This window comes from Anolis carolinensis, chromosome 4, assembly GCF_035594765.1.
Source record: "Anolis carolinensis isolate JA03-04 chromosome 4, rAnoCar3.1.pri, whole genome shotgun sequence".
NCBI classification, from domain to species: Eukaryota; Metazoa; Chordata; class Lepidosauria; order Squamata; family Dactyloidae; genus Anolis; species Anolis carolinensis.
The window spans coordinates 3,551,519-3,563,996 of NC_085844.1; the positions used below are offsets into that span (position 1 = coordinate 3,551,519).

Here is a 12,478-nt window from a genome sequence, read left to right on the forward strand (position 1 = left end):
CCATCGGTGAGAGGAAGGAAGGAAGGAAGGAAGGGCCCTTTTGCTGATGGGGAAACAGAAGGGGCCTGAGGCTGTTAGGAATGGTGGGAGTTGGAGTCCAAAACCCCTGGAGGAACCAAACTTGCCCATTTCTGATCTAGATATTTGCTAGGTTCTTCACATGATTTTGTGCTGTGCTTTCTCCAAAAGTTCCCATACCGTTGTGTTGGAAGATCTGGCAATTCCTCGGGAGGATGCCTTTACTCTCTCCTTCCTTTTTCCCCAGGTGGTGTGGTGATCTTTGCCGTGAACTCGTTGCTGTACCTGAACCAGAGTGTGCCGCCTTACGGAGTGTCCCTCAACAGCCTCACCAACGGCACCACCGTCTTCCCACTAAGTATGTTCTCCATTAATATTATAGAATAATAGAATCCGAAATTTGGAAGGGATCCCCAAAGGCCATCCAGTCCAACCCCCTTCTGCCAGGCAAGGAAGAAACAATCCAAGCCTTCCCAAGAGATGGCCAACAGTTTCACTGTGCATAAGAAAAAACGGCCCCATTTTAGGAGGCAACCCCTGGCAGTGAGACCAGGGAGAAGCCTGTTGGCAGAAACCCAGGCAAGGGATCCGCCTGAGCTGCCCATTTTGAGCGAGTCCCTGCTGTGACGAGCATACAGATCAAGGCCCAATTGAAATTAGCCAGCAAGCAAGGAGAGAAGGTGATTTTCAGCCAAGAAAGATTTTATTATCTGCAGATAAGATGCTAGCTAGTGATACATTCACAAAATCGATAGGATACAGAATACAATTTCACAGCCCTTTTTATACATAGGCTGCAGCCAAGCCTCGAATTCTAACCAGTCACAGAGGGGGGCTTGGCTCACTGGCCAGCGTGGGCTGGGACAAGGGATGATTAAGTGTCAATGAATGGGGTTCCTTTTACTGAACAGGAAAAATAACAAAGTGATTGAGGGCATCTTCTGGCCCTACCCAGGAATGCTATTGTCTTATGAGATGAACATGGCATGGCCCCTTAATAGGGCTGGGCTGGCAATTCGAGACCCCAGAGAAACAAAACATCATATATTAATACAATCATGCAAAAATGATACAGGATGGGTTTGGCTGTAGACATGCAGATTCCTTCCAATGCGAGAGGTCCCGTTCATCAAAGGCACAGGTGGTGAAACTGGTTCTTCCCCAGAGGGCAGGGAGAGGTGATCTCCCCTGCCTAAATAGAAGTATTGTGTTGCAATGTCCAGGTAAAGTCCAACGATATAGGTGAAACTGGGACCTTGATGAGGAAGTTCCCAGCTTAGTTTCTTTTCCCCAGGCTATGCAATGGTGTGGGATGCAAGACATCTTTGGGTTCAGGAACAAGGTTTCCCCCCAAAGGATGGAATGGGGATCTCAGGAGCACAAAACATTAGGTTAACACAACATATAGGCAAAATGGGAACACATAGGAAAAAAACATGGAGAGTTTGGGGCAAATTATATACATGGGAGACATAGTTTTCCAAAGTACCTTTAACAAGCCAGGCTTCCCAGTAAATCATGGCCGGGGTAATCTACCCCTGGTTGTCATGGCACATCATATAAACCTTCAGAGGAAGACGAGGGCAAGGCATCTAAGGAGTGCTCTTTGCCTTTCATTGGGTTAGTGCTCCGGCAGGCACCAGAGAGAGAGGGAAAAAAAGAGAAAAGGAGACTTCAGTGAGCGGTGACCTGGCCCAGATAAACTAGACATCCCAAGGACCCAGGGCTGGTTTTCTCATGCAACAAGAAAGCTCCTTCAGATGTTTATGTGCAGCCATCTAACCAAAGCTTTTAGCATATTCTGCCCTCATTAGCAGAATGCTAATCTGAAAATGAATGGATTTCCCATAATCTCAGGTAAAATCAGTGACGGAGGAAGCTGCTGTCTTGTCCTGCTTTGGATTTGACCGATTGCCTTTCTTGTCTCTTGTCTTTGCAGGGATCCAAGAAGGGGTGAAAATCACCTTGGACTGCGCCCAGGCCGCCTTCATCTCCTACGACAAGATGGTGATCTCCTTGAAAGGAGGGGAGATGTAAGTCTTTTCTTTCCTGTGTAGCCAGGTGCGGCTGTTTCTGGCAGCATTTTAGGTGGGGGAGAGTCCAATTTGACATGGGATGCTGGCATGTGAAGTGATTTATAGTTTTCAAATCACAATACCCTGAGCCTCTGCAATCTGGATAGCAAGCAAAATACTTGTCCCAGAAGCAAGCAAAACACAGCATCGTCCAATAATAAAAACAACAACAACACTCCGTCTCCCCAAGGGGACTCAGGATGGCTCACATGGGGACCAAGCGTAACAACATACAATAAAATACAGCTGTATAAAATACACAGGATAAAATATAACAATATAAGATACATAACAATCTCAATAGATTAAAATATCTACAACACTGAGTAAAAGCAAAACATATATCATCAGAGTCCAACTGCAAGCATCTGATCTTATCCACTCATTATTTGGTAAATTCACAGATTCAGGTTTTCATTCAGAATATCCAGAGCCTTTAGTCTTCACCTTTGTAATACATCCAAATGTACAATCAGGATCGGCAGATCCTCATTCCTTGTACTGGCAAACAACCAGAGTCATCTGATAGTCACATGCAACATAGGCAGATACTCACACTGAGTCACCCAGGAGAGAGAAAGATGGATTATTTCCTCCTTATATGGCCACCTGCTGATAGATCATCTGTAAGGGACTCTGGCTGATGCAACCTCTTTGCAATAACCCTCACACGGTTATAATAATATATAACAATAATATATAATAATAATAATAAAATCCAGCATATCTATCTTGTTTGCTGTGTCATACAATAATAAAAATAATAATAATAACAATAACAATAATAATAATAATAATAATAATAATAATAATAATAATAAAACAATAACATTTTATTTATAACCCATCCTTCTTCACAAGGGGACTCAGAGTGGATTACAGTATATAAACAGACACAGGCAAACATTCACTGCCTTGTTACATGACATACAATGAGACACAAATCGACAGACAAAGGTAAAGGCTTCTCCTTTCATTTCCGGCTCTGGAGGCGTTGCTAATCTCCAGCTCTGGGGAAGGTGCTCTTCTCCATTTCCAAGCCAAGGAGCCTGTCTTGTCCGTAGACACCTTCTGGTCGTGTGTCCGGCATGACTACTTGGGGCGCCCTTTTGCCTTTTCCTGGTGAAACAGTACCTATTTATCTACTCATATTTACATGCTTTCGAACTGCTAGGTTGGTAGGAGTTAGGGCTAACAGCGGGAGCTCACCCGATCCTGCCAATTCGAACTGCCAACCTTCAGGTCAGCAAGTTCAGCAGCATAAGGGTTTAACCCATTGCACCGCTGCAATGACTCTGTCCTTTCCTTTCTCCAGCTACGTGCTAACCCTCATCACCGATGGCATGCGGAGTGTCCGATCCTTCCACTTTGACAAGGCGGCTGCCAGTGTCCTCACCACTTGTGTAAGTTGGCATTTTTTTTTCTTTTTGCAAGGCCTGGTAAAGCCTCAAACTATAGCAGAAGAACTACAAATGTGACTATGAAGTTTAAACTCATGTTCTTTGAGTTGGTGATGGTTAGAAGTCCATAATAATGCTGATTTGATTAATATTTTCTCTCTTAAGAATCTCTGTGTCTTCCAGTACAATTCTGTGGTCAACTTCAGCCGGAGTTGACTATACAGTTGTGCTGGAGAGCCTAGGTTTCCAGAGAGAACAGCTTCCTAGGAATTTATTTCTTCTCCTGTGCATTTCTGTGGTCAACTTCTGGTGGAAGTTGGCTGTAGCATCACACTAGATGGCCTAGAAATCCCCATAGAGGTATTCTCTGAAGCTGTTGTGACTCAGCATCAGCCGGAACCTCAGATTAGCAATGATGAGGAAAGAGGGATTCAGGTTCCCAATCTCCCCGAAAGGCCTTGTAGTGTTAGAAGATGAGGAACAGAGAGTGCAGTTTCAGGTTCCCACAGGAAAGGCTAGAATAAGTGACCCTGAAGCCAGCCAGGTGCATTCTGACATGGAGAAGGGAGGACGTAAAATTCTCAGCTTAATGATGAGTCTCGGAGAAATAATGAGCAAGTTGACCTTGATGGTATGGGCTCCTTAGATAGGGCTGAGCGTTTGGAATTCAGAGTTGGGCGAAGTGTGAAATCGCAAACAGAAGGGAGGCGAGGGGGCAGAGAAATGCTTTCATGTTTTGCAAAGAGTATTAAAAGGGGTGCGTTCGGGGAAAAGCCTTTGTCAAAGCAACTTTCTTTCACCGGAGAAGCAAGTTCAGATACGTAGATGACACCTTCACAATTTGGAGCCATGGAGAGGAAGAACTCAGCAAGTTCCTGGACCACCTTAACAGCATCCACCCAAACATCCAATTCACCATGGAAAAAGAAAAGGAAGGAAAACTGCCATTTCTAGATGTTCTGGTCATTCGCAAAACCAATAAACAATTGGGCCACAGTTTACAGAAAACCTACACACACAGATAGATACCTTCATAAAAACTCCAACCATCACCCAAGTCAAAAAAGGAGCACAATCAAAGCCCTGACAGACAGTGCACAAAGAATCTGCGAACCTCACTTCCTCCAAGGTGAACTCAACCACCTAAACTGGGCTCTACAGGCCAATGGAGACTCCACCACAGACATCAGAAGAGCTGCAAGGCCAAGAACAAGCCATGAGAGTCAAGGGAAAGATCCACCCAGAGGAAAGGTGTCCTTACCAGACATCAAGGGAACCACTGACCGCATAGGCAAACTGATGAAGAAGCACAACCTATAAACCATCTACAGACCCACAAAGAAAATCCAACGGTCAGGGAAAGACAAGAGGGATCCTCTCTCCTCTGCAGGAGTCTACCGGATACCATGCAGCTGTGGACAAGGCTACAGAGGGACCACCACACGCAGCATTGCCCAGGCACGAGTCAAAGAACATGAAAGGCTCTGCAGACTCACTCAACCAGAGAAATCAACCATATCAGAGCACTTGATGAACCAGCCTGGACACAGGATATTATTTGAGAACACAAAAATGCTGGACCATTCCAACAACTCTCATGTCAGACTACACAGAGAAGCCATTGAAATCCACAAGCATGTGGACAACTTCAACAGAAAGGAAGAAACCATGAAAATGAACAAAATCTGGCTACCAGTATTAAAAAACTCAAAAATCAGAACAGTAAATAAGAAGCAACACTGAGACATGGGAACCAGGGGCAGCTAACAAAGAATGCCCTCAGGCAGAAAGTAGCCTGTAGATGTAGCCATTCAATGCAAATTAGGGTGATTAATTTGAACATTTACACTATCCTCCAACTGACAAGAGTTCTTCCCACACCCTGGACTTCCCCACAGATATATATAAACATTCCTTGCTTAGTTTTTTCATACCTCACAACCTCTGAGGATGCCTGCCATAGATGTGGGCGAAACGTCAGGAGAGAATACTTCTGGAACATGGCCACACAGCCCGAAAGACATACAACAACCCCAAGTTCTAGTTTTCCTGCCGTGTCTTGGAATCTATTGCCTTCCATGTATCCATGTTCCTTGGAATTTGCCATGCTTTCTTTGGATCTTGTTTTTGCCTTGTGAGTTACTGACTTATATCTTCGGATTATATTATTGTTTTACTTTTTCTTTTTGAAGAACTTTCTACTTTCTATAAACTGAAAAGACTTAAACCTGGTGTGCAGTTTGTGTGTTAGAGCAAGGTGAATCAAGCCTGGGGTGCGACAGAAGCCCAGTGAATTGTTTGTAGTCTTGGGAGGTCACCATCCTCTCCTTGCGTTTCCGACCCACCTCCCAGTTGCCTTGTCTCGACTCCCTCCTTCTCTTTCCCTCGTCATTTTCTCCGTCTTGGATCCTAGATGATCACCATGGATCCAGGCTACCTCTTCCTGGGATCGCGGCTGGGCAACTCCCTTCTCCTCAGATACACTGAGAAGCTCCAGGAGCCCCCAGTAAACGCAGCCAAGGACGCCACGGAGAAAACGGTGAGTGTTCCTTAGAGATATGGAGCATATTTACTCAAGTCTAATTCTCACCTTTCTTGGCTAAATTACCAAAATTAGGGTGCGCATTAGATTCACATCATACAATCATCTGTATCAAAACAACAGGGGAAGCTGCCTCAAGACCACCTGGCGATCCCATTTGAGGGATGTTAACTTAAATTTAATTTCCTTGGTTTAATGCAGAAATCAAGAATTGGAAGTGCTTTACTTTGCTTGATTGTGCCATGTTTAACTTATTTTTGAAATAAGAACTAATTACTTTCTCAGGGATATTTACTTTAATATTGTAAGGTTACAAAGGGAGATATATATATGTGTGTGTGTGTGTGTTCTCTTTCTGCTCAGGACAGAAAAATGTGGAAAGGTTATTTCATTATAACTGAGCTAGTTAACATACTATGAATACTCTTGTGTTGAAAATGTTGAGATTTTGTTGTGGCTCAGGAAGTGGCTGAGGATTTTTCTGATACTTCAGAGCAGGGGTCCCCAAACTAAGGCCCGGGGGCCAGATACGGCCCTCCAAGGTCATTGACCTGGCTCCTGTCCTAAACTTTAGACTTAAGGTTGACCTAAGTCTACCTGGTCTTTGGAGGTCTCTTTACTTACCTATGGTCTTATGAGATCGTCTAGATAGTCTTTGCCGGTCTCTTTGCTTACCTATGGTCTTATGAGATTGTTTATATGGTCTTTGAAGGTCTCTTTGCTTAGCTACGGCCTTATGAGACCATCTAGATGGCTTTTTGAGGTCACTTTCCTTACCTATGGTCCTATGAGACCGTCTAGATGGCCTTTGAGGGTCCATTTCCTTACATATGGTTTTATGAGATTGTCTAGATGGCCTTTGAGGGTCCCTTTCCTTACCTATGGTTTTATGAGATTATCTAGATGGCCTTTGGGGGGGGCTTTCCTTATCTATGATCTTATGAGACCATCTAGATGGTCTTTGGAGGTCTCTTTGCTTACCTATGATCTTATGAGATCATCTAGATCAAGGGTCCCCAAACTAAGGCCCATGGGCCGGATGCGGCCCTCCAAGGTCATTGACCTGGCCTCTGTCCTAAACGTTAGACTTAGGGTTGACCTAAGTCTGAAATGACTTGAAGGCACACAACAACAACAATCCTCATTTTGGAGTATTTCATCATCGTCCGGCCCCCCAACAGTCTGAGGGACTGTGAATCGGCCCTCCACTTAAAAAGTTTGAGGACCCCTGCTTCAGAGGATAAAGGATTTCATGGGTTTCAGAGTGATGAGTCTGTCCGTATTAGGAGAGAATTGCAGCCAGATGAGGCTGATGTACTTGTTCCAAGCAACAGGGAAAACGAGGGAAAGTGAAAGCCCTGGGTCCCCCGGGAAACGGCTTTCATTTGATGGAGAGTTCTCAAGAGAAGCTAGATTAGGCTTGAGAATGGAGGGAGTGAAAAATAGACTAATTGGTTGTTCTGAGAAAATCCGTGAGAAGATCTTCAAGCCCAGGTGCATTCGGCATGATCTCATGGCTTCTTGGTTAGATTTAAATTAAGGAGTATGGGCTTTAGACCTTCAGAGGAGACAACATTGCTTTAAGGAGGGCTCTCCTGTCTCGGCTCTCAAGTCCATGATTCAAGTATCCTGTCTTTGCCTATGTTCTTTGAAAGAATTGCCTTGGAATAATTTCTTGTTTTCAGGCTTATGAATTTATATTTGAATGAGTGCTGTGGATTTTGGTTCTCTGGACTTTATGTACATGGACATTTCTGGATTACTGCTATTTTGTATTCCCTACTCATCTGCCCTTTTGGGAAATACTCCTTTTTCTATTTGTACCTGCTTTTCTAATAACCTTTTGTAGTTCGTACTTCTGGACTCTGGTGTGGTGCTGGGTGAAAAGGTGTTCCAGGGCTAGAGTGCAACAGAGTTTGAGTATTTTAATGTATTTAAAATGTGCAACATCTATAAAATAAAATAAAATGTGATTGAATCCTGGGAGTTGCAGCAAAAGACTTGTTGAGATGAAAGGATTGTGCAGAGGAAGTGAATAGTGATCTGGTTGGGAAAGTTTTCTTGACTTGAAGGCAGGAGCAGGACTGGGGTGCATTCAAGGCAAGAAGATGTTGTGTGGGATTGTTCAGATCCGAAGGTTTAAGAGAGTCCTTGTTGACATGATTTTCTTCTACTTGCAGGAAGAGCCTCCTGTCAAGAAGAAACGTGTGGAGCAGCAGGCCAACTGGGCAGGTAAGAGGCTCTTTGCTCAGTCTCAGGGCGCCTTGGACCCTGGGATGATGTGCAAGGTGTGTGTCTTCCCTGGGGAATGCCTCCTTTCCCTTTCACAGAATCATAGCTCAGGCCTCACCTGCAATAACCCTGTGTCCAATTCTGGGCCTCACAATTCAAGAAGGTAGTAGTTGTCCAGAGAAGGGCAGCCAAAATGGTCAAAGGTTTGGAAACAATGGGTCCCTTGTCTTAGGGAGTTGGGTGTATTTAATCTGGAGAAGGGAAGGGTGTGTGTGTGAGATGCATGTTTAATTATTTGAAAGAAGGCTTCATTGAGGAGAGGGGGGTCAGGCTTGTTTTCTGCTACTGTTGCAGCCCAGCCACCTGTGTGACATCTTTTCACCCAAAATGAAGAGCTAATTAGCCCAAATATAGGGCAGCCAAAAGGTATTCAATCTACTGATTAAAAGTTTATTAAAAAAATGAGTGTTCTATTAAAAAAAAATGCTTTTTCAAAAATACATTCCAAGGTAAAAGATACGAAAGTAATTCCAAGGTATACGTAATAGGTCAAAACGAAAGTACATCCAAAGTACAGAATTCAAAAATCATTCCAAACTATATCCCACAGCTATGGTATTCTTTGATGCAGCAATAAACAAAGCTCAGCCCTGAGAATAAAGCCAGAGTCCCCAAAAGGTAAACAAAGAACTGTATCCAAACGAGTTTCCCAATCACAAACAGAAAACATGACATGAAACCAAGGCAAGAATTTTCTACTGCGGACCTCAAGGAAAAGATGACTTTCTCCTGAAATTACAAAGTTGCACTCACATAAAGCAACCAAAAAAAGGTAGCTTAAGAAACCTATTTTTTCCCATTGAGATACTATCTGTCTGACACCCGGAATATTTCTGTTTATTTTTCAAACGCTGAGAAAACTGTAATTGCCTCTGTTTGGCACTATCCTGTCATAACTGAAGGTGTTGAGTTATAGGCAACAACCTGGTGTCCTACACCTCTCGCACATTCCTCTCAGGGTCAGGGAAAGTCTTGGCAGAGTCTCATGGGAAACATTCTTGCTAAGAGGAGATCTATCAATAAGGCAATTCCCATTATCCAGGGAAGAACTACTTTCTTTCTGAGGCACTACAGAAGTCGTGGACTCCAATTCAGGAGCACAAGGCCCCACCAAAGGGTCCCCGTCCTCCTCCTCCTCAGACCAGGCCTCAACAGCTCCTTCAGAGACCAGGACACAATGGAGCCATGGATTCAAGCTCAAGGAAAAGGGACTCCACCTAAACCCTTAGGGGGAACTTCATGATGACAAGAGCTGTTGATTGTGTAATCCACTGCTGCCTGGGAGTCTGAAGTCTCTTTGGAGATGTTTCAATAGGCTGGATGACTGTCTGTTAGGAGACTGTCTGTTGTTTAGGGATATCATTAAGCTTGATTATGTTGGTTGCCCTTCTCTGAACACATTCCAGTTTGTCAATATCTTTAACTGTGATGCGCAGGTGAGTTTTCCAGGTGTGGTCTGGACAACGCAAAAGAGAGTGGCACCATGACTTCCCTCAATCTGGACACGACTCTCCTCCTGATGGAGCCTAGAATTGCATTGACTTTTTAAGCTAGCATCCCACTGTTGACTCATGCTCAACTTGTGATCTACCTAGACAGCCAGATCCCTTTCACATGAACTGTTTTGAAGCCAGATGTCAACGTAAATTTGCATTTTATTTTTTCTGCCTATATGTGGTATCTCATATATTCTCCCCATTGGAGTTTTGTTAGTTTTGTCCCATCTCTCTGATCTGTTATGCTCACGTCCTAATTCGTTCTGCGCAGGGGGAAAGTCGGCTCCGCAGGACGAGGTGGATGAGATCGAGGTGTACGGCAGTGAAGCCCAGTCCGGGACCCAGCTTTCCACTTACTCTTTTGAGGTACGTCTTGTGGGCTGTTCTCCAAGGAAGAGATGCCTCGTTATAACAGGCTTAGATCTCCTTTTTTGAGGAGAAACAAGCAAATTGCTTCCATCCATGAGTTGAATTCCAGAATGCTTTCCTCTGCTAAAAACTGGGCACAACAACATATGATCTATGCCTCTCTTACCCTCCCTTATCAGTGTGTTTTCTTTTCCAAAGCCTCCCTCGCTTTTAACCAAGGGAATGTTTTGAAAAGGGAAAGAGGCCCTTGCAAGTCAGGAAGAAGAAAAATATATATCCATTAATCTTATAAAAGCATTTCCCCCTGAAATATTTGTTAAACCCTCCTACAGATACAGTAGAGTCTCATTTATCCAACACTCGCTTATCCAACATTCTGGATTATCCAACGCATTTTTGTAGTCAATGTTTTCAATACATCGTGATATTTTGGTGCTAAATTCGTAAATACAGTAATTACTACATAGCATTACTGCATATTGAACTACTTTTTCTATCAAATTTGTTTTATAACATGATGTTTTGGTGCTTAATTTGTAAAATCATAACCTAATTTGATGTTTAATAGGCTTTTCCTTATTCCCTCCTTATTATCCAACATATTCGCTTATCCAACATTCTGCCAGCCGGTTTATGTTGGATAAGTGAGACTCTACTGTATATAGGCATTAACCCCCTGCATGCATTTGCAATCCCTATGTACTTATATATCTGTATCTATCTATCTATATACATTAATTTTATATATGAATTTTCCCCTCATATGTTTGCAGATCTTTGCAAATCCTATATACATATAGATCCATGTACCTGCATATCTGTATCCATATAAACACATTATTTAACCTATTGATGCCTCAATTAATGTAATTTTATTAGTATCTATTTTTATTTTGAAATTTACCAGTAGCTGCTTCATTTCCCACCCTCGGCTTACACTCGGGTCAATAAGTGGTCCCAGTTTTTTGTGGTAAAATTAGGTGCCTCTGCTTATATTCAGGTCGGCTTATACTTGAATATATACGGTATATGGCAGTGTTAGATTCAGACAATCCAGCTCAAAGCTATTGTGGATTATCTGCCTTGATATTCTGGGTTGTATGGCTATGTAGAAGGGCCCTCAATCTACCAACCTTCAAACTAACACAGGGTTACTACAACTCGTATACAACACTCTCAGCACCGGATTCTAGTTACAATGACACCTGTGGTGAGACTGACACTGATCCACTTCCAGAAATGCTGTGTCACTTACAAGACCCTAATTTCTGTGTATATGTGATGTTTTTGCCTTCTGACTCTTCCAGGTGTGTGACAGCATCCTGAACATCGGTCCCTGTGCCAATGCCGCCATGGGTGAGCCGGCTTTCCTTTCTGAGGAGGTATGGACGCTGCAGTCCTTGACACTCTCTTTTGAAGCTCCTGAGAAATGTAGTTGGTGGGGGGTTTGTTCTCAGCCTTTGCTGCCTCTGGAAGTATTTGTGAGTCTGTAGAAATGTAATGTTAGGGAGTTGGGGATGTTTAGCTTGGAGAAAAAGAAGGCTCAGAAGGGACATGAGAGCCATTTAAAAATATTTACAGTTAAATCACTTTGAGGAGTTGGGGGGGGGGAACATCTTGTTTTCTGCTCCAGAGACTAGAATGCAATGGAGCAACAGATTCAAATTGCAGGAAAAGGGATACTACCTCAACATTAGGACAGACGTCCTGATGGTACATACGTCTGATGGGGCCGGGCTGTGGCGCAGGCTGTTGAGCAGCTGCAATAAATCACTCTGACCATGAGGTCATGAGTTCGAGGCCAGCCCGTGGCAGGGTGAGCACCTGTCAATTAAAAATAAAAAATAGCCCCTGCTCGTTGCTGACCTAGCAACCCGAAAGATAGTTGCACCTATCAAGTAGGAAATAAGGTACCACTTATAAAGTGGGGAGGCTAATTTAACTAATTTACAACGTTGGAATGAGGAAGTGCCATCAGAGTGGATGATGAAGCAGCTGCTCCCCCCTGTGGCCAGAATTGAACATCCCCTCAGGAGAAGGTTAAATTGCCTCTGCGTCTGTCTGTCTCGGTCTCTGTTTGATGTGTTTATGGGCATTGAATGTTTTCCCTATATGTATGTAATGTGATCCGCCCTGAGTCCCCTTCGGGGTGAGAAAGAAGGGTGGAATATAAATACTGTAAATAAATAAATAAATGGTAAGAGCTGTTTGGCAGTGGAATATGCTGCTGTCTCGCAGTCCGGCGGAGTCTGTCAGGGTAAAAATCGTTGCCCTGATTTATTAATG

At 43.5% G+C, this 12,478-nt stretch overlaps 1 protein-coding gene across 3 annotated transcripts in view; it reads left to right on the top strand.

Moving 5' to 3' along the window:
- The window catches only part of cpsf1 (cleavage and polyadenylation specific factor 1), an 86,802-nt gene that overhangs the window by 17,106 nt on the left and 57,218 nt on the right, over positions 1–12,478 (top strand). For all 3 annotated transcript variants that reach the window (XM_062979890.1, XM_062979888.1, XM_062979889.1), the window contains exons 8-15: positions 1–6; positions 266–376; positions 1,958–2,051; positions 3,409–3,496; positions 5,907–6,032; positions 8,216–8,267; positions 10,095–10,189; positions 11,500–11,574. The exon at positions 1–6 is cut by the window's left edge and continues 134 nt beyond it. In XM_062979890.1, coding sequence (XP_062835960.1) covers positions 1–6; positions 266–376; positions 1,958–2,051; positions 3,409–3,496; positions 5,907–6,032; positions 8,216–8,267; positions 10,095–10,189; positions 11,500–11,574 — 647 coding nt within the window. The remainder of the gene's footprint in view (positions 7–265; positions 377–1,957; positions 2,052–3,408; positions 3,497–5,906; positions 6,033–8,215; positions 8,268–10,094; positions 10,190–11,499; positions 11,575–12,478) is intronic.